Source organism: Galleria mellonella, unplaced genomic scaffold, assembly GCF_026898425.1.
Source record: "Galleria mellonella isolate WM207_F2 unplaced genomic scaffold, CSIRO_AGI_GalMel_v1 utg19, whole genome shotgun sequence".
Lineage (NCBI taxonomy): Eukaryota > Metazoa > Arthropoda > Insecta > Lepidoptera > Pyralidae > Galleria > Galleria mellonella.
Window position 1 is genome coordinate 3,410,871 of NW_026442028.1, and position 22,011 is coordinate 3,432,881.

The window sequence follows — 22,011 nt, forward strand, 5'->3', positions numbered from 1 at the left end:
ATTCATTTACTACTCTGACAAGAAAAAAAATCCAAGAAATTGAATTTTCAAAAAAAACTGAGATAAAAAATTTTATCACTGAAAAATACTATTTTTTCTTATTTGGCACACTTATCAACAAAATAAAACTGCAGAAAATAAGAGTAATTGTACAGTAAAGAGATTCTTGAATAAATTGTTTATAATACTATCATTATTGTATATATAATAGCATATACAGCATTATCATAGTTACTTTTTTTATAATTATTAAATCTCAAGCAACTTTAAAATGTAGTTCTGAATTATGTTGTACATTCAACATTACCTCATAATTCTGAAAGATTATACTTGCATATTAGTACTATAAAAATTTTATCAAAATATGTTCAGTTGTGTTGTTTTGTTTTTAAATCGCAATAACTGGTTTTACCACAATTGAAGTTTTTTTTGTAAAACAATCTTTTTAATGAATACATCAAGATTATTTACTGTTCTTTCAAGGAACAAAAACAAATTATAGTAGTATTATTAATGTTTCCTTATTGTATTTATTTATAGTCATCAGCTTTGTGGAATGTATGGTTTTCTTTTTTTTTTTTATACCACTGAGTTCGATCATCATAGCCTATGAACACCTGCAATACCTAGCATATTACCCACGGTAATGCATGTAATATCCCAGGTATTGTGTGTATTACAGTATGGTATTATTTTAATAACAAACATGCTTATTTATTATTTACCAGTTTATGTCATTGAATGTGTAATATTTTCCCTCACACTCTATTGTATAAATTCCAATTAAATGCAATGACTAGAAGTACCTAAAGCACAATAAGATAAAATTAACAAAAACAGCCATTCACTGCTCGAAGAATAATAATTAAATTAGCTGTGGTAGTTATGTCCAAGTATGTATCATGTTTAGCATAATGTTTGAACTGCTTCATACATGTGGTTAGATAATGGTTTGACTGAATAAATAAATTAATTTTAGGAATTTTACTTCTTACATTATGGTTGGTTAGATAATGTAAACTTTGATAACAGAATAATTACACATAACTACACTATGTACTAACATGTCATTGTTTTACATGTACAAATAACTGCTAGTTGTATCCTGTGGTTTTGTCAGTATAAATTAATAGAAAAGTATACAAAATTTACAATAAGTAACATATATGTTACTATATTAATCCCATATGTGTACCAAATATTTATTTCAATTTACTCAGTTATTCTATGTGATTGAGTAACATTCACACTTCCACATTTCTAATATTAGTATGTTAAGGAAAGGTTATGCTTATAATAATTAAAATATAAACTATTCAATTAATATATTTATTTTAAATATTCCATTTTACACAATTTTATATAAATTTTTTGCTAGTTACAGTAATTAAAACTATTATAAATATTATTTGCCTCTATTATTATCTAGATTAAAATAATGACTTTATCATACACTCTTTCCATACATGTTCATGTCAATACCAATCAATTCACATGATATTTCAAACAATTTTTTTTGGTGTTCAGTATTTTTTGAAAAACTATTACTAATTCCTTCTATACAATTGCTTATATATAGACCACCTTTGTTCTCTAAGTCTTTATTGAAACAAGCGTGAAGTATAGATATAGCTCCCCGTTCTGGCGATTTAAAAAATATTCTCATAGCCCAAGGGAAAGCTTTTTTAAAGAGTGTCTTCTCAAATAAATCGGTGTTGACTATTCCTGGATGAACAGCATAGCACTTGACCGGGCAGCCTTCTTGTTCTAACAGTTTGTTTATATATCTTGCAGTCATCAACTGTAACAAAGAAAAACATGTTTTAGAACATTATAGGAAGGAATTATCTGATAATGTAAATTCATTACTTATAGTTTATTAAAAGTGCAGTATAATAAGATTAATTATAGATGATTTACAAAATCATCTATTGGCACACAAATGTTTTCAATTAATATTTTTATTTTATATGACATTACACACACACTTTAAAAAATTTCAATAAACCAAAATTAAACAAAATTTTTGTTTGCTTTTGGTCCTATTTTAATTTTGTTATAATAATTTAAACAAATCAATGAATTATAAAATTCAAGTTTTTTTTTTTAATTTGCATAAGACATATGATTTCTAAATGAAAATGACTGTCAAGAAAAACCACATATTGCAATGTTTATTTAGTAATCTTCTGTGATTTATGTTCTGTCATGTTTTATTTTGTGTTACAAATGTTGAATTCTAGATTTATATTGTGCCAGAAAAAAAAAAATAGTAGTGTTAAATTTAAATATGTTTTGGATTCACTTTTTCTATATTTTATTGTCTATTTTGACTGGGCCCAGTTTTTATACATTTTTGGTACAGATTTTTACCTATATAATTTTCCATAATAGATGTCTGACCCACTTTAGCAGTGGAACTGGGTTACTTTGTTTTTTTATTTAAATATATTATTATAAGTATATTGAATATAATACCTGTGCTAATTTTGATTGGGCATATGCTGCGGTGGTGTCATAATGTTCTTTCATATTAATATCATCAAAATATATTTTTCCTGGATAATGCGCACATGATGTTACATTCACAACTCTCGCAGACTCCCCAACTTTACCTGCGCTTTTCAATGCTGGCAACAATAAATGTGTCAAATAAAAATGACCAATATGATTAACTGACAATTGGGTTTCAATGCCATCTTCTGTTACACTATAATCACCAAACATAATTCCTGCATTGTTGACTAGAATGTGCACTTCATTAAATTTCTTCAAAACATTGTCAGCGAATTGTTTGACAGATTTCAAAGATTGTAAATCAAGGTGAAACGCGTGTAAATTTTCCCCGTTATCCATAGTTTCAGATAGTTTTTTGGACAATTCGGGCTTCCTTATTCCCATAACAACGGTCATGTTTGCTTTGAGCAATCCTCTTATCACTTCAGTGCCAATGCCGCGAGCTCCGCCCGTCACTACGGCAACTTTTCTCTCTGCATCTGGCAACACTATTTTATTTCTTCTTACATTCACCCAATCGTCGATTAAACCGCCGACGCCAGCCCCTTGCATGTCCAACGTGTACTTCAGTTCACTCAATATATATTTTATTGGTTTATGTCTGTTCATGTACCAATAAACGGCTGCTCCTGTCGTCAGAACCACCAGAGACGCTATGGCGAACGACATTTTTGAGGTTATGTTGTCCGGCGACGCGGCGCAGGTGTACCGTACTACTGGCTTTCACTGTGTTGAAAATCCTCTACGCTTTCACCGGCCGTTGTTTGTATTCATTTACCGTTAGTTCTCCAGTCCGAATGTATCGAACATCACTCGTGCAGGTAAAATGGTGTAGTTACTTACAGTACATATTATTTGTTTGTTTACGTTACGACGCTACACTATACACGAGGCAATAGTGCTAGTGTTACCATTAGTGCGTATGAATTCGACTTATCTGTACTGACCGTGCGATCCCACTATCTATAATTCGGATTGTTGCGTAATACTCCAATTAATGATTACAATATAATAGCTGTAATTACTGCGGAATATACTGCTAATGATAGTATATTAGTACTTACTATATTCGACAATTTTAAGTTTACAAATGTTATGGGTTATTTTATTTATTGGAATATCTATGCAGCTTCTAATACGATCAAAATAAGACTAAGTTAAGATCGTTCATTCGTAATTCGTCAATGATCCCGCGTCGACCTACTGTCAAAGTACGGTTTACAATGTAAGAAGAAATATTGTTTTCATAGAACACTTTTTTTTTTTTGCATATTTTATTAATTCATTTTGACAGGTAAGACGTCACATTATGGCGAAAAGTGATAGGTAATTTCCATTACTTTGATGGTATATATTTATATTGCTAATTAATTTATTTTTTGTCAAATATATTGGTATCTACTTACGAACAAGATCACTGCACTACACAGAATTTTGTGTTTCTTGATAGATATTTAATTCCCAATTGTTTGCTTACTCGATCCCATAATACTACGCATGCGCTTTAGATAAATTTAAATTAGTTACGAGTATTTTGGGTTTCCGATGTCTCTCTTCATTTATTGCAACTGCAATTAGATTTAACTGGCTATATTTAGCGACATCTGCGTAGATTAGTATAAAATTGTCGGATGTGGTCCTTCTGTGCACGTATCAATCGAATTCAATTTCGCGGTTAAATCGTGATTGAGTAACAAACATTCGAATCGAAACGACCATCTTTGCTAATATTCTTATATATAGGATTTTACGTATCAGTAAAATTGATTCCTAGAGAAATATGGGTTGAAAAACGTAAACATTTTGAGATTGATGGAGTTATAATGTAACAAACAAAAAAAAAAATGGAATTGAGAACTTTTTTTTGAAGTCAAAGCTCTAATTTTCTTGTCGTTTTTCAGCCTTTGGGTAAAAACATACTGTGTCACAGGTTGATTACTCTCTTAAAAAGATGATAATGATCTTGAGTTCGCCGTAATTTTAGTAGTTTTAACGGGACACCGAAACTGGCTTTTTTTCTTTAAAAACTGACACTTATCATTAATTTAGAAGAAGACATTAGCGAAGTTATAATTAGGTAATGATTAAAGTTATCACTAAAATTTTATAAATGCCAACCTTTCGAAGTTGTATTTTGTTTGCATTTTTAAATATCATAGGATTCGGGAACCTGTCTAATGTTGTGCGTTTTATCTATGCTAAGAATCTTTGTTGTTTGTGAGTTGAGATATTTTATAGTAGCGGGTATTCTCGTTAAAAGGTCTATGAACCGGCAGCTGCAGCGATGATCCGTAGAATGGGTATGACGCAAGAGCCAGATTGCAGTCAAGTTTATGCTTTTTAAGTATTACTTTATAGGCCTGTGCAGCCGTGGTACGTTTCTACGAAGAATATTTAGTCTATAGACAAAGTTTCCCCTTGTGTAAATCATGGATCCATCAATAGATAACTTTTATGCGTTGTAGAGAAAAATTTTAGGGATTTTATTATGGAAAAAAGTTAATATTGAGAAAATGGACGCGGGAATTTTTGTCCGTAGATATAATGGAACTAGTTGTACACAAAACACCATCATTTCTTTATAACTACAGCTTCAAATAACATCCAATTGTGTGTAGGCCATAAACCGTACCATAACATTGTTTCAATGTTAATTCGAGTTCCTAGGCATCTATAATATAAAATCATTATCCATTAATTAGCCACTTTGTTGTTGAGTAAATACGTAATGTTCAATGGAATTATAATATCAAATAATAATGTTATCGGGCTTGTTATTTCATTAATAACAATTCTGTTTAAAAATATTTTTAAGCTTTTAGGTTTCGTCAGGCTTAAGGCACAATACAGGATTACAGTTTTTGTCGCTACATATTAAATGAGCACAAACATGACGGATTTATCATGCGTAGTTTACGAGTTCTTAAGGTGACCAACCTTGAGTCCTTCATTATCAGATTAGTTCGCTTATACCATGATATTGTCGTGTTAAAATAACGTTAAATTACTGCCAAAAAGGAGAAGAATTCTTTAAGGCTTTCTATAAAGTTCACTTTTTCTGATATGATGAATAGAGTAATCGAAGATCGATTATAAAAATGTAAATCCTTCTAATATCTCAAGCATTCGTATTTAATTTAAACTGTAAACGTCTTGATAAAGTTAACATAGAGTTTACTAAGATTAATACATTTAGAACTAGATATCTGGAATCAACTACACAACTACTTAATTGGTTTACGTAATAGGAATTGATAATTTAATCAATAGTTACTAGTACTGACTTGATAATATTGCATTTACGATTTAATTACGCGACTCCACGCTACGTCATTCTTTCTGACTAATCGAACAATTTTAATTGCTGTAGAACTCAAGGTGGTTCTTCAAGATAGACGTAATATTTGCAAAAAATAAGTTAGAGGTTTGAATGTTTTCAAGACTTTGTTGAAAACAATGCAAAATATTGCAAGATCATACCGCCGGGTACATACGTACATAATCTGGCATACAATAGCCAATATTTTATACATGAGTTGACTGGAAAAACCTGTTTTTGAGATACTCCGACCTGGCCAGCCAGCGCCTTTACCAAACACCTGACCCGACATTGTAACGCTGATCAGCTGTTACATTGCTGCGCTCATTGGTTTTGCTTTAAGAAGTTTATAGGTGGAGCGTCATTGTAATTTGTGATGCAAATGTTGTCGAATAAATTTGTGGTTCAGTATGGAATGCGGCCGATGAAATATGCATCAGCCGGGCCCTTTGTTGGCCAGTAACCAACATATTTTTAATACTTTTATTGTTCTAGTTTAGAAACGTGTCGAGTTTGGAGTTATAGAAGTAAACATGGATACATGAAAGTTCATAGTTCAAGACGTCATTTACATTTCTAAGAAAGTTTGTGTTTCTATCCGATTTGTTAATACAAGAATCCTATTTTAAAATGAAATTCTGCGTAGTCATTTGTACTTAAATAAGGGAATATATATTTATACTCGTATTTAACATGAAATTCTGTGTACTGAAGGGCGCATAACTCAATCATTGGAATCAATAAAATTTATATACCTAGACAAGTGACGTGTATAATGCAGAGTATATTTATTATATCTACTTGAAATGATAAAGATATTAAAAAATAAGATTTTTGAAATGAATGAAAAATTAGAACCAAAAGGATGTTTTATCTAAATGTCTAATGGTTTTTAAACTGTTTTTTCCGAAATCGGCAATTTGTTTAGAATACTGATGCCGGAAGTTGATTTTAAAGTGGTTGTGCATCGAAGAAAGTGCCTTGAAAGACGCACGGTGGAGAACCACAATACATTCAGATGGTTGGGATGGAATTTTAGTTTGGAGCAGGTTGTACAGTGGTGAAAAACAGTATCTCCCTGTATATTATCCTATTCGTACCGATATTATAAAGGTGAAAGTTTCTATTGATGTTTAGGTGTTTAGATACTTGTTACTCAGCCACTCTTAAAAGGTTGAATGGATTTAAAACGAATTAAATTAATGAATAACTATGTCTTATTTCCTTTGGTTTAATGTAAATGCACTAGAAAGGATACAGTTCTACTTGTGTAAATGACATCTCTATGGGGCTTCCGTCCCGTCCCTACGTGTATTATTATGAGCCTCTCCACATACCTCTGCTTCGTCCCTGTAATTCTGCACCTTTTGTCCATCCATCCATTATGTTAACGCGCCACTAGCTTCATATCCAGTGTGAAGTAAGTTTCACATTACCTCACTAAATAGAACGTAACATTTGGCTTAGTGGAATCCAATACTGCCATATTATTTTACAATGAATAAACAGCTACCTGAATCAGATTAACCAGTTAGCACTTTTTGTGAACATTATAACTAAAGAACTATAGAATTATTTATAGGATTTTTTTAAATTTATGTTTTAGATAGTCAAATATCTAAAATAGTATATTATTACTTTGTTACTTATCTGCCAATGTGAAGATGAGAAGGTGTATGAGGGGAACTTTCATAACTTGTATTTTAAGATTTCTATAGACCCCTTACCACGTATGTATATGTTTTTTTTTATCTAAATTCCATCAGAGCGCATTTCATTATGTTGTTATGTCATTATGGTTGAATACAATTCATTCTTCTTGAATACAGTAAAAAATATAAGTATGTATTATGTTGTGAAAAGTTTCATAAGATTATTTACGCGTCTACTATAATGTTATAGTTATAATTTAGACCACTATCTTTTACTATAATTGCTCTTTAGTCTAAATCTAAAGTACCTATTCTATATAAAACATAATTGATTATTATTAATTTGTCAGTGGCAAATGTGCAATCGTTGGAGTCCATAGTGCTATTTACATTTCGTTTTGCAGATTCGCTTGCGTCACCGCTTTATTCATGCTTCAAACGATAGTTAGAAGAATTTGTGGTATTATATCATTGTGTTTTTAAATAGACAATAAATTTGCTACTATTGTGTTCCCTATTGTTTACGTGCCAAATTATTTCTTGGTATGCTCAAGTAAAGATAACAAATTTACATATTTTAATAATTAAGCACGTAAATGATGAAGTATCTAGTAACAAAGCAAGTTTCAGACTTTTTGTTGCAAAATTTAATGCTGTGACTGAAATTTTTTATTTATTCATTATTTATTTCTCATTACATTCCATAATGTGGTTGGTAGATATTAAAACGACTCTAATTATAAACCCTGTTGGGCACAGCAAGTAGGAGATAGAAACACAAAGGCGCTGACAAGACTCAATAGATCTTCGGATAAATTCGATTTGTAGTTCTTTTCTATTTGAAATCTATCTTGAAAAAAGTTTAGAGAATAGACAAAAACGAAACAAAATACCAATCCACATAGATAAACTTTTGTCTGTGCGGAGATATTATATTAGCCCATTTTTCTTGCTGATAATTTGGTTTTCTGTTGGTGAAAGAATTGTTAATCTTGATTTAGTATATTTGGAGTTTATCCATCGTTAAATCTTTCGTCTTTACAATATTAGTTTCGACTACCGCAGACTTTAGGTGATAAAATATGTAGTTTCTGCATTGGGCAAACATTGGTGACTACATGAAATGTATCATGGCTAGTCTTAGTCATATGGCAATTAAGTTTGATCAACTTAATCTGTGACAACTTCACAGCGTGAGTAATATTTGACTCACTAATGGTACGGTATAGTATGGCAATGGGAGTTTGATACATTTTTATGACGACCATTGCGTATTTTTTATCCACAGTACTTTACAGAATGGAACTGTTTTGATTATGTCGTAAAACTTGATAACACTACAATGCAGTATTTGATACCAGTCCTTTGTATTAGTCGAATTAAAAACATCGAATGCAATCAAATTATGTATACTTTTTAGTGCCAGTTGCATAATGATGTAATTCTAAATTCCATACGTAGTTGTTATAGAACAAAATATAAAAAATTGGACAAATTGTTATTAGTGGGTTTTAACAGCTAATGGAGCTGGAACTAGCAATATATCCTATCTGGTCGACCTCCACGGGTTTCCCCTGGAAACCATCGTGGTTAATTATTGTGGAATGTGCAATAATAAAACACCCAGTCAGATTCCTCTTTTATATATTGCATACATTTGCATTCAATTGAAATGAGAATGTTGACACGGATATGTGGTGATGTGTGGGACGAGATTAGACTAAGTAAGGAATGAGCACATATGAGGATGCCTGAAAGAACTAGGAATGTAGGTTAATATGCTACGGACATGTTATGAGAAAAGAATGGATACATACAAGACATGTGGAAGACACTAGAAATATGCATTTGTTAAAGAACATTCGAATATTTGGGATCATCTAATCAAGATTAGATTGGTAGATTTGGTAACACCAGTGCACTGATTCTAGTTAGCCCTTATTTAAATGGTGTTTGTTAAATTTGATAGAGGATTGATAGGTATATGATATACTAGCCATTTCCCGGCGTTGCCCACTTCTAAGTAGTTCCCGTATACGATTCCCATTGGAACTCTTCATGCATCCGGTCTTCTAATATATTATATACTTAAATTATAACTACGTACGTGATATCTTCATAAAGTTTAAGCTAATTTATGAGGTATATTATGAGGAAGGCTTATGTTCATCAGTGGACAGCTAATGGCTGAAATAATAATATGTAATAAAAAAAAAAAAAAACTATTGAACTTTTATTATGGTAGTGTGTATATAAAATAAAATATATTGCATGAGACTTCTATCTTACTGATTAATTCTGTCGCTGAGTAGCTTGCCTTGCTGTCGTGTTTCGAAGGTGAGATATGGCAATTAAATTAATGGAAACTATGAATCAAGATCTTTATATCACGAGGGTCGGTAACACAGCAGTGTTCTTTTTGTTGGAGTGAAAATGGTAATTTGGCCTGCTGTATTAGTATATGCGGGGTACCAGTGATTGATAGGTACATGAACTTCAGTAGGATCATTAGGAATTAACCATGATGCTTTCCAGAGTGGGAAAAGTTGATCTGATAGGGTAAATTGTTGTAAATATTTCCTTGTGTGTGCTATGTATGTATTTATGTGTGTATGTTTATGTATTTTGTATGTATGTTATATATACACACACACACATATATATATATATATATATATATATATATACATATATTGTTATAATTAGTAGTTTAATAAATTATATGTATTTGATATTTTTGTGCATTACAGGTTTTTGTATTTTATGCACAAAAAAATATTAATTCATTCTTGCGCCACCTGTCCTTTTCTATCTGTTCTCCCTTAACCAAAGGCTGTCTGTAAGAGATTGCCCTAGCGATAAGACGACCTTTTGTACCTTTATATGTATATTTCAATCTGTATTTATATTACTGTATTGCACTTGAATTATTCACTTGTCACTGTATATTTTTATTTATGGTGCGATAAAGAGTTAAATAAATAAAGGTTACATTACTCACAATTTCTAAATATATGAATATTGTTTTACAAACATGTATGAGCTTCAGTTAAGACCACTTAAAGAGGTTTTATTTTATTATCAGTTACTGTTATTATGAAAACCAACATTTCAAGATAATTACTGTATTCAACAATAGATTATTTGGAGTTAGTTACATATTGAAAAATTGTCCATATTATTTGGCTCTCTATATCACATGAACGTTTTTTCTGCATAACCAGCTCTATATTGGCTTAACTTTGTTTTTTGGGTGAAAATGGAATGGTAACCCCGCCCGCACTATCGGTATACACATATAATATATTATACACACATATAATATATATAAAATGTAACATTTTTCGCACTTGTAATATTTTTAATAGGTAATAATGGAATGGTAACACCACCCGCGCTATCGGTATACACCAGCGGGGCACCAGTGAAGGATGATAGGTGAGGATGAAGCAGGTCAGTTGGCTCACTATGATTATTAGACCCTATCACTAACAATCCCTTTCCCCCTGGCTTTACTTTGTCATGAGTGTTTGTTGATCACTAGTAACTTTATACAACAGAATTCAATAGATCACTAGCTCTATTAATCCGTAATATTAAAGGTTAACAGCTGTGTGCGTAAATATAATATACTTAAGTCATAAAATCGGCTTATATTGCGAGGCTAAAGCGGGGTCAACACAATTTCCTGTGAGAAAATAGGATCGAACCTTCCCGTATTGCAAACAAGCAACGTTTTGCTGGATTCCGAATATAGAAATGGTTTACAATTTCCTGTCTCTCGGATTTCGTAAAGATATTGATATTTACCAAATGTTATAAATAAACTTGGGATAGGTAGCTACTAAACTGTAACATCGTGTTAATATAGTCCCATAGGCGTATATTCAGCCACAACTACGTGTGGTGAAATTGGCCTCTCTAGTATTTGGGAAATATTTGCGTCAATCCTTAATAGATTTTCTTGGGGGGAGAAGGGATTGTTAATAATGGGGATTAGTAGTCCCATTGTTAGCAATATACCCTACCACGTTGACCTCCACGCGGTTTCCCCTGGAAACCATCATATTGTTGTATTCGTCATGATTGGCTAACTGACCTCTTCATCCTCACTCATCGTCCCTCATCCTCATAATCTAATAAAAAAATAATATAGATTTTCTTTAGGTATCTTCCGTGTTGGTCTCTTGTTATTTATATAGATTTAAATTTATTTGAAGAAATTCTTAAATTATAATATTTTGGGCTGCATATGGTCTTCTATCATTCGGATTCAATAACTATGGGATAAATGAGAAACAAAAATGTTTCTCTAATCTCTAGCCGAAGTCTTATCATTTTATTAATACAGATTTTGGCAATTGAAAAGTATTTGTACGTGACTATTGCTTTTTATCTCGACATTGTACTGTCTTATAGATTACACAATATTGTTGATTGTTTATTGCATTTGAGTGCCTTTATCTATAAGTACTTTTACGATAAATATATTACGAAATATTACATGAAAAAAGGTTTTGCTGGAAGAAACCTCTTATTAGAGATAAGCTCGCCTTCGTACATTATATTTATAATGAATTGTGATTAACAGTATGTTTTGTGTACAATAAAGAATAAAGAATGAAAAAGATTGGAGTTTGTACAATTAATTAGAAAGGGAGTATATTTTATTTTATTTTGTTTATTTTTTATTGTACACAAAAAATTACAAACATATAATATATATTAAATAAAGATGTACAACAGGCGAGCTTAACTCTGTAAGTGTTCTCTTCCAGCAAACCAAAATATATAAATAATATATATATATTATGCAAATATTGAGATAAATACAAATATGTAAAGGGAAGAGAATATTATTCAAATTGAAATTTATTTATTTTAAGATAACATGATCTGTTTTGTTTTGTTAGTAACAGATTTAAAATTATGTTAGTACAAAACTTTATTAAAAGTACATATACATATTTTTCCAACGGTAAATGTTACTATAGCAGTAACTGTGTTAAAAGAATTAATAAAAGTTGAACCTATTATACATTATCACACTACACCCTTTATTCTCGTATTTGGTTGGTTGTAAACATTCTTTTTTACAGATAAGCTCATCCTATCTTACAATATATATTTATAACTTGATCTTTGTAATTTACAAGTGGAATAAATTATTTACTTTTGTCTAGTCCTGTATCATCATCATCATCTTCCTACCCTTATCCCAATCATTTGGGGTCGGCGTAATATGATTTTATCCATATTACAAAAAGATTTGGTTTTTAGTTTTTGGTTTTTGTCTAGTCCTGTATAATTTTACAATTAATTTCATCGTATTATTTGTTTAATATAAATTAAAACAGGATAATATAAATAGTGCATAAGTCCTTGCACACACATCGCAGTGTTTCTCCATTAACTTAAGAGTTACCATTAACTTTCTTCCACGCACAACCATTCTTTGTAATCAACTTCCAGCAGCAGTATTTCCGAACCGATACGACAACAAACCTTTAAGAAAAGATATATATTCCTTTTTAAAAGGCCGGCAGCACACCTGCAATGCCGCTGGTGATTGTGGGTGATGGTAGTCATGGTGATGGGTGGCGGTAGTCACTTACCATCAGGTGAGCCGCATGATCGTTTGCCCCCTGTGTTGTAAAAAAAAAAACTTAAGAGTATGAGATAAAGGCAAATATTATGAATGAATCAATGAATGATCTGTTCAGGAAGTACTCAATTAGTGAACACAAAGAACGCACTTACTATCTGTGCATGTTCGTAATGATGATTTATGAATGCACATGATAGAGTTGTCATTAAAATACCTATGATTCATTATCTCCTAAATGTTTTGCATTGCATTGCAAGGTCGATTTATTTGTAAATGCCATAAAATGTAGTGTAGGGAAATTATTAATTGAATCTTAGTATTTTGATTTACTGACCAGTTATTAGCATGTAGTTTTTTAATTAGTTCAAAAAAGTTTAAATCTTAGTCCTTGATTTAACAACCTGTAGGTATTAGTATGTGTTTTGGTGATTCCTTTATTGTAGAGCCATTTATTCAAACTCTTTACAAATTTAAGAGCTGCTCTTCACTTTTATTTTGGCCTTAAATAGCTATTACTACATCAACCAAGTAGCAACTACACTTTGATTTCGGATATAGTTCTAATAACCTCGTCAGTGTCAGAAAATTACTGTAATTACTATATGTATTCATACAAAAATATATGTTGAAGGATTTCTCATGGATCCGAGGAGCAGTTTGATAATGTTGAAAACTAATAGTATGTATTGTAGTAGATGCGATTCTAGCCTGAACTTTAAAGTGAACGAAACCAATATGATTTTTTGAATTACTAATATTTTTTTCTAAATCATTACATTTTAAGATTTTTTATCTTTAGATTTTATATAGCAACAAGATTTTTAGACAATTATTACACATTAAAATGAATAAATTTGCTTCGCAACAGTACTTCGTAGTTTTTTGTTCTGCAAAGAAAAGACGACTGCAAACGTCACGAAATTAATCGTAATACGAATCTAACTAGGGAGCAAACACTATTGGGAAAATAATTATTCCAATAGACAGAGATTTATCGGTTCGGAATTCGTGATGCAATCACGTAACACTAAAAATACAGATGAATTGAGAAAAGTTGGTACAAACTACTATCAAAAGAAGGGGATCCGATTCGGAAATAGATGATTCCAAACAAATATCTAAACTTTACATTTCTGAACTTAAATTAAACTTCAGAAAAGTAATACGTAGAGATTACAACTTTAACTAAAGGTTTAATAGAACAATCATTATTGAGTACAAAACAGTATTTCGAAAGTGCTCAATACACATTATGAACAATAGCTGTATTGAGTAAACAGTCGTGGTCACGGGTGAAAATATTTCGTCCAGTGAAAGTGTATGGGGATCATTCGGTGTTATCAACGTACACGGTTACTTCATAACTTTCGTTTAATGGCTTACGGTAATTACGTTTGTCGGACGTTATTATTACAAAATAAATTACTTTTCTCACGGAAGCAAAATCTCTGGGAGATCGTCATCTGTTGGGCCAAAGTAGACTGTATCGAACTGCAAGTAAACGTCAAGGTTTTTGGTATTTCCATCAATACATTATACGACTACAACCGGTAAGTGACCGATATCTTTGTTATAGCGTGTTGGTTCAATATTACAGTTATATTACATTATATAGAGAGCTTCTTCTTTTATAAATTTTTCTTCCAAAATATAATGAAACTATAAAATCCTCATATCAGCCGTTAACTGTTCACTGCTGAACAAAGACTTCCAGCTGTTAAGAGTTTTGCCAATAGTTCTTATGTTGGCAGGGGGGTTGGCAACCACAGTTAGGCTTTTGGTGATGTATTAAGAGGGACGTTACTGCCCATTTAATTTCTTAAATTTAGTTCGACCTTTGAGTTCTCTTAGTCGCTACTTACGACACCCACAGAAAGGGAAGAAGTGTTCCGTTCTATGACAGACTACAGGGCTTTAAGTCTAATTAAGACAGTATGAGGACTAAGCTATCACATTATTGATTTTTAAATAAAATTTAATTCGTGATTCCTTTCGTTTATTATACATTGAATTTAAACTACTTTTTGCGAATTTTATTTTGATTACTTTGCGACATAACTCAGTATAAATTGTTTTTAAATAAAAAAATACAGTGTTTTCATTTAACTATGTATTTATTTATTAGTAGAAATCGTTCGTTGTAACAGGTAAGTAGATAAGTACGTAACGTGACATTAATAAACAAGTTTTCTTACCTTGTTAAAATGAATATAAGATCAACCTAACCTAATAAATCTCATTGCAACATGTTACTTGGTATAACAAATATTTTCTAATTCCCATCTGCTATAACAAATACCCAGATTGAACTTTAGTCGTAATGGGGGGAAAGGGGTTGTTAGTAATAGAGACTGAGAATCCCATTGCTAGCAATATACCAAACCAGGTCGCCTCCTCGCGGTTCTCCCTGGAAACTATCATGGTTAATTCCTGATGAATTCATCATGATGGGCTAACTGGCCTGTTTTCATTCTCATCTATCACCCTTCACTGGTGCTCCGCCAGTGTATCCCGTTAGCGCAGGCGGGTTTACCATACCATTTTCACCCATTGAAAAAAAAAAAAACTTTAGTCGTAATAAGAAGATTTTTTTTTAATACTTACATATTTCATTAACAGTCAAAGCATAATAAAATACATCCTTTTTTTGCCTTAACATTAAGTAAAGAGTACATATACCAGAGGGAGATTTGTACAAAAGTCGTTTGTTGAAACACGAATGGGACAGAGATATCCTATTCGTGTTTCAACCGCGAATCAGTTGTGAAGCTTGTTTGCTATTCTAAGTTTCATAAAAAATATGTATAAAAGCGTTTAACAATTGTTTGAAAGAATATTTACATTCTAACTTGCTAGATTTATAATGCGCTTATCTGCGGGGTCGCCGCATGAAAGTTTTTCTTTTTTTATCGGTTTTTTGAACTAAGGACCATCTCAGTCGGTTCATTGCTTGTTGGTCCTTCTGATACGTATGTAACCTACTTAAAAGCTTGTTAGAGAAACAGAGGTAGTGAAAGTTCAAAAGTCTAAATTGTTGGACTGTGATACAAATAAAGTAGTTCATTTCCTTTACTGAATTGATAAGGTCGTACAAATGTCGAACGATGAATGTCTATTTATAAAAGCTAATAAAGGCAATTCTCTTGGTTGTTAAAGCAATTGTTTGAAGTCTGTTATAGACTAGTTGAACTATTTACAGCTAGTGCTTCGGAGGTTACGATCATTCTTATAATATAAAAATGTCTTAGTTTTTTATGTGCTACGACGTTATATAATTTATCTTGGCAGATTCTTTTTTCCATGTTATTACGCATAAGAAAAAAATTTATATATTAAACAAAGTTCTAAATAAGAAAGATGTATTACAAAACATAGAATTGAAAATAAAAATTGTGTGAAAGAAATATGCTTGCCATACTTACTAATTGTCAGGATCCTTCTTAAACAAGTGATTTTGGTCCTTAAAGAGAGGGTGACGTCAATCGCGATAATATTAACATGGAAGTAACGCGGAAGAAAACTCTATATACATAACAACAAAGAAAATACGAACGAATTGAGAAGCACCATTTTGGAATATTCCAAAAGATTACCTTAAAAATATTGCTTGATAACCTAAATGAATAATAATTGACTACACATTTTTTAATAACATCTGAAAGACCTATACGCTTAGAATTTTTCGACTGACATAACCGATATCTACAATGAAACGTTGACGAAATTAGAACCTTCTTTTTTAAGATGTTTAAAAATACAATTTGTTAAGCATTATTAATTAACAAAGTTGACCTACACATTTTTAGAACACCATCGATTGACCCATACCGCTTACGTGGCCGCAAAACACGGTTTTTCACAGCGGCTGCTCATCAGTCAAACCTTCCGCTGTAAGTGCCCAATCAACCGGAATATTGTCCACTTTTTGCCTGACCTAGAAACACTCTGTATTCAGTTTCCGTGAGTTACGTGTGAATTAATGGAATTACGAAATTACTTCCTCACTATGTAAAGGTAATGGCGTATGAACCGGTGACCTGATGATTTGCCTAAAAACCTTTATTATACAGGAATATATAAAATTTAATGCGTGTATGTGAAAAATATCACCGTTCTTCAATGTATTTTGTTCGTTTTAAACCAGTCTATATTAGTTTTATCTCGCCTAGTAGGTCCCGGCATGGAAAAGGCCAAACTTTCCTTTCTCGTGGGTGTCGTAAGAGGCGAATAAGGGAAGGTAATGGTAGAGAAATGGGGGAAGAAAGGGATTGTTAGTAATGGAGACTGAGAATCCCATTGCTAGCAATATACCCAACCAGGTCGACCACCTCGTGGTTCTCCCTGGAAACTATCATGGTTAATTCCTGATGAATTCATCATGATGGGCTAACTGGCCTGTTTTCATTCTCATCTATCACCCTTCATTGGTGCTCCGTCAGCGTATCCCGTTAGCGCAGGCGGGGTTACCATACCATATTACCCCTAAAAAAAATGGTAGAGAAATGGGTAACAGCGTCCCTCTTAAAACGTCACTAGAAGCCTAACTGCGATTGCCAATCCGCCTGCCAAGCGTGGTAACTACTGGCAAATTCCTCTTCTAAGGAAATCTTATATTTAGCAGTGGATAGTTAGCGACTGATATGATGAATGATGATTAGTTTTAGCATGATTTTAGTCTGTTTTTTTTGGGAGCCATTATCTTTTTGTTGTTACAATTGTACCAATTTAGGAAACTAACTTTTCTAATAGCTAATGTTAACAGAGATTGACTTTGTACAAAAGACTCTCTCTGCTTTGGTATCTTTGACCTACTCATGTTTCTTTCGCTAAGAAGCTGTATTTACATGGTTCTGTTTTGACTTGAGGATATAGCAATGAAATTATAGGGTACGGAGGCATGTACTGCTTATGTCTACAGGTGACAGTTACCACTTTCCATCAGGTGAGCCGTCAGCTTGTTAGTCATTCTAAGTTCCAAAAAAAAACCTGGGCTTTGGGTGTTCTGGGTTATGCCCCAGATGTTCGTTATCAGGTTTCTCATTTTACAACATTTGACCGCTAACCGAGGCCGCTCTCTTTGTGGTTTTTGTTGCGTGGGTTGCAAACTTGCAATGCAAAAGACAGAATCCGTTTGTGGTGAGATATATTGTAACCTTATAAATGTGTCTGAATATAAAATGTATTGTTAAGTAACATTTGTCGGTCAGCGGTCATTGGCTTGACATGTGTGTCGACTATATAACGGTAGATGGAGCAAGTGCGTCCTGGAGTGAAGACCACTAGCCAGATGGTATGATGTTATGGCGCCAAATGCTCGCAACCTACCGTATTGATGTTTTTTTTTTATTTTTTTTACGCAACTTAGAAGAAAAATTGCAGAGGCATATGCCTGAAGTGGGCGTTGAGTGATTTATGTTGACAAAGAAGAAGAAGAACGTTTATCTTAAAACACAAACGTTTTCAATTATAGTTTTGACTTAGAGTAATCACATTAGTCAATTATATAAAAACAAGTAGGTTAAAAAAAATTAAATTATGATTGTTTGACGAAGAATTAATACAGATTTATGTTTGCACGTAAATACGGATAACTGAGTAAATATATTAGTTAATAGGCAATTCTATATATAGTTAAGCTTGCACAATATGAATTTTGTATTATTACATGCACTTTGTAACATATTTCTAGTTGAGTTGGGCAAAAATGTACGTCAGATTACTTAATAAAACGCGCACTCTTTCCCAACTTTCATTTGATTACGACACGGCATTTCGTATTACGATTGTGTCCGTCACGTCTTTAAGTGAATTTTAATTATTTACTTATTAATGACTAAAGATATTAGTCTTATGATCTTTGAAAACTATATAATGATCTGATTGTAATAGAAACTTTTAGTTCATTGCAGATAAACAAATGAGATTTTATTTTTATTTATTTAACACTTTATTGCACCAACATAACAGGATTTGTTGAACAATTTTCAGTACGTATAGTGTAGTACAAAAGGCGGTCTTATTGCTAAGCAATCTCTTCCAGACAATTTAATTATTTCTATAGTACTTACAGTCGTGATCTGTGAAATCGTGTTCGCGTAATAATTCTGGAGAATGTAAAAAATAAAATATTGAAATATCATTCGTAATTTACAAAACATACTGAATAAATACATTGAGCTTCGATCTAAAACTTGTACAATATTTGATTAACATTATAGAACAGATAATAGTAATATTATATTTTATCTGTGTTAATATGTTAATATAATAATCTGTGATAATGTTACTAGACATTAGGCTTAACACCCTTTGTTCTCTAGATGTAATGGAATATTTAATTTATAGTTGAATTTTTCAACAATCGTCCAAACGGTAATAATAGTTATACCTAATGTATATAGAGTAAGTCAAGTAAACATTATGTTAAATAAACATATAATATACACATATATCACGCCTTTCTTCTATAGAATGCTAAATGAAGAAAATGATGATGATGATAAAGAAATATTTATTGACCATTATACGTAATTGATATTAAAAAAAAAATCTTCAGGAGCCGCAAAAATCGATAGATGAAGACCAAAGTTGAAGGTTTACGTTATCTTTTAAGATTATAAGAAAGGTTAGGTTATAAGATCATCATGTTGAATTCAATAAAACCAAACCAGGAGTAAAAATCATTTAAATTACCAATAACATGCTTATATTCAGATTATTCGTTTTGAATTATATTTATGAGAAGAGTAATCATGAAATGTAGTAGGACAGCAAAGTCGAGTGTCCATTCTCTATACGCTGTATATAATAGAAGGTCTGCCTAATTCTTTCTGTTTACCCTGTAAAGTAAAATAGACAATAGAAGAGGCAAAATGCTGGGCCACCTTGTACGACATGACGTTTTTTTAAGAGCATAGTAAAAGAAAAAATAGAGGGCAAAAAAGGAAGAGGAAGACCGAGGAATAACTACATGGGACAGATAAAGGGAACACTAGGTGTCATATCGTATAAGGATATCAAGGATATGGCCTGGGATAAAGCTGGCTGGAAGAAGATGCATGAATTAGTTGCACCGACAAGAGGAAACTCTTAAAACCATAAACCCTGTAAAGTTCTTGGTGTAAAAGTAGATATGAAATAGTAATAATAAATACATTATATTAAAAAAAAAAACATGAATTTAAAACTTTCTCCTTTTTTTTGGTGTCGTGTAAAAATTATAACTAATAAATTTTGATTTAGATTAAAAATGATTTCTAATTTTTGATAAACTCTCATTTATTTACCAGCTGCATATTAAAGATTTAAGATAACGTCTCAAGTCCGATATTATCGCTATTATAGCTTCATTGCGTGCATCTTGACCTGAAAAATATCGGATACATCGCGATTATGCCTGCCTTTAGACTCACAATGATCATTTCTTATTGCAGTGGAATATGATATCATTAACATTCTGACCGGGCATCCCGCGATTTCTGCGTGCAGTATTTACTAGTTTAATTTTACGCATCCCGCGATTTTTGTTTTGGTAGATTGATATTGTTTCTCAGAATCTCGCTAGATGGCTAAATACTCGTAATGGTATTTGTTGTAAAAGCGATGTGCGAAAATTAAGCAAAAAAAAAAGCGCGGTCAGAGGGTTAACTGAATTATGCTGGTACAGAATATTTATAATCGTCATCTTTCTACCCTTATCCCAATTATTATTTGGGGACGGCATGATATGGTTTTATCCATATTACAAAAAGATTTGGTTTTTAGTTTTACGACCGGCCACCTGCCTGACGTCAACTCTCTTCGGGAATGCATTTGTTGGTGGATTCCGCCACCTACGGTATTGAGGAAAGGATTGAGGAAAAAAGAAAGGAAACGTTGGAAATGTGTAAGGGAAATTGGTAAATGAGAAGAATAAGGGACTTATGTGGGAAAGGAAAGGGCGGGGACACTGCAGTTGCGGAAAGGACTGGGACGCTGCAGCGGCTCGGGATGCCGGGGTCGCATACCCGTATGCCCTTATTCTAGAATCGGACAGATTTCTAGAGAAGAATATCCCTGACACTAAAAGTAATTAGTACAGATTATTAAAATATTTAATTATAATGCTATTTAATATCGGCATTTTGCCATATGTTTTCAGTCTCATTATCGCGTTCAATAAATACAGTGTATCGTTTGTTTTCTGTATATTTGTTCTCATAAATTTCGCACGTACAACTACTATGTTAGGAGATAACATGTGTTCAAATACATTGTGAGTATGTGGTGTTGTTATTGTGTCATTTTGGACATGTGTTTGGAATCCGATCGATTCTATGTCAATGCGGTAAGGTTCAGTTTCACACGAAATTCCGCTATTTGCGCATAATTCGAATGCGAATTTGAATTTATACATTCAAATAATGAAATATTATGCTTTATTTTTTTTATTACTGTTTCTAGTTCGTACAGGTCAAAGTACAGACTTATTTATGCTTTTGCCCGCTACTTCATACGCGTGCATTTTAGAAGTATAAAAACCAACGAAATTACCACTTCTAAATGGCGTAATAAGATAAATATTACACTAGTTTTTAAGTTTGGTCTCCAAAAATACAACTATGAAAACCGCATCCAATATGGTGCAGAGGTTTTGCATGATGCCGGAAAACATACAGGTTTACAGTTAGAGAGACAAAATTTCTAATGATAGGTTTGGTTTCAGTTGCTCTTTTTAAGGCCCCTTACATATGTGTTTTTTTCTTAAATACTTCCTATGTACAGACATCGTCTAGTTACAATTTTATTATATTAGTAAGAATAATATAATTTAATTTTGTTTATTTTCTAATGTTATTGAAAAACGGCTATAATGCGTTAGCTTGACCACAGAAAAAACCGTATAAGTATTTGTAAGTAGTATTTCAAACTTAGTT

At 32.1% G+C, this 22,011-nt stretch overlaps 2 protein-coding genes across 2 annotated transcripts in view; one reads left to right on the plus strand and one right to left on the minus strand.

Moving 5' to 3' along the window:
- LOC113519967 (TBC1 domain family member 12-like) overlaps nucleotides 1–22,011 on the plus strand; it is a 68,964-nt gene that overhangs the window by 991 nt on the left and 45,962 nt on the right. The gene's annotated exons all lie outside the window — the stretch shown is intronic.
- Nucleotides 1,311–3,479, minus strand: LOC113519975 (retinol dehydrogenase 11-like). The gene is made up of 2 exons (XM_026905234.3): nucleotides 2,479–3,479; nucleotides 1,311–1,801 (listed from the first exon to the last, which is right to left on the minus strand). Exons 1-2 carry the CDS (start codon nucleotides 3,184–3,186, stop codon nucleotides 1,448–1,450), a joined length of 1,062 nt encoding a protein of 353 aa, XP_026761035.2. The 5' UTR covers nucleotides 3,187–3,479; the 3' UTR covers nucleotides 1,311–1,447.

Excerpts from the sequence above, each read along its gene's own strand:
- LOC113519975 (XM_026905234.3), bottom strand. The coding sequence starts at position 3,186 with ATGTCGTTCGCCATAGCGTCTCTGGTGGTTCTGACGACAGGAGCAGCC. Across the intron at positions 1,802-2,478 it reads CCCAATCAAAATTAGCACAG|TTGATGACTGCAAGATATAT; the intron begins GTATTATATTCA and ends TCTTTGTTACAG.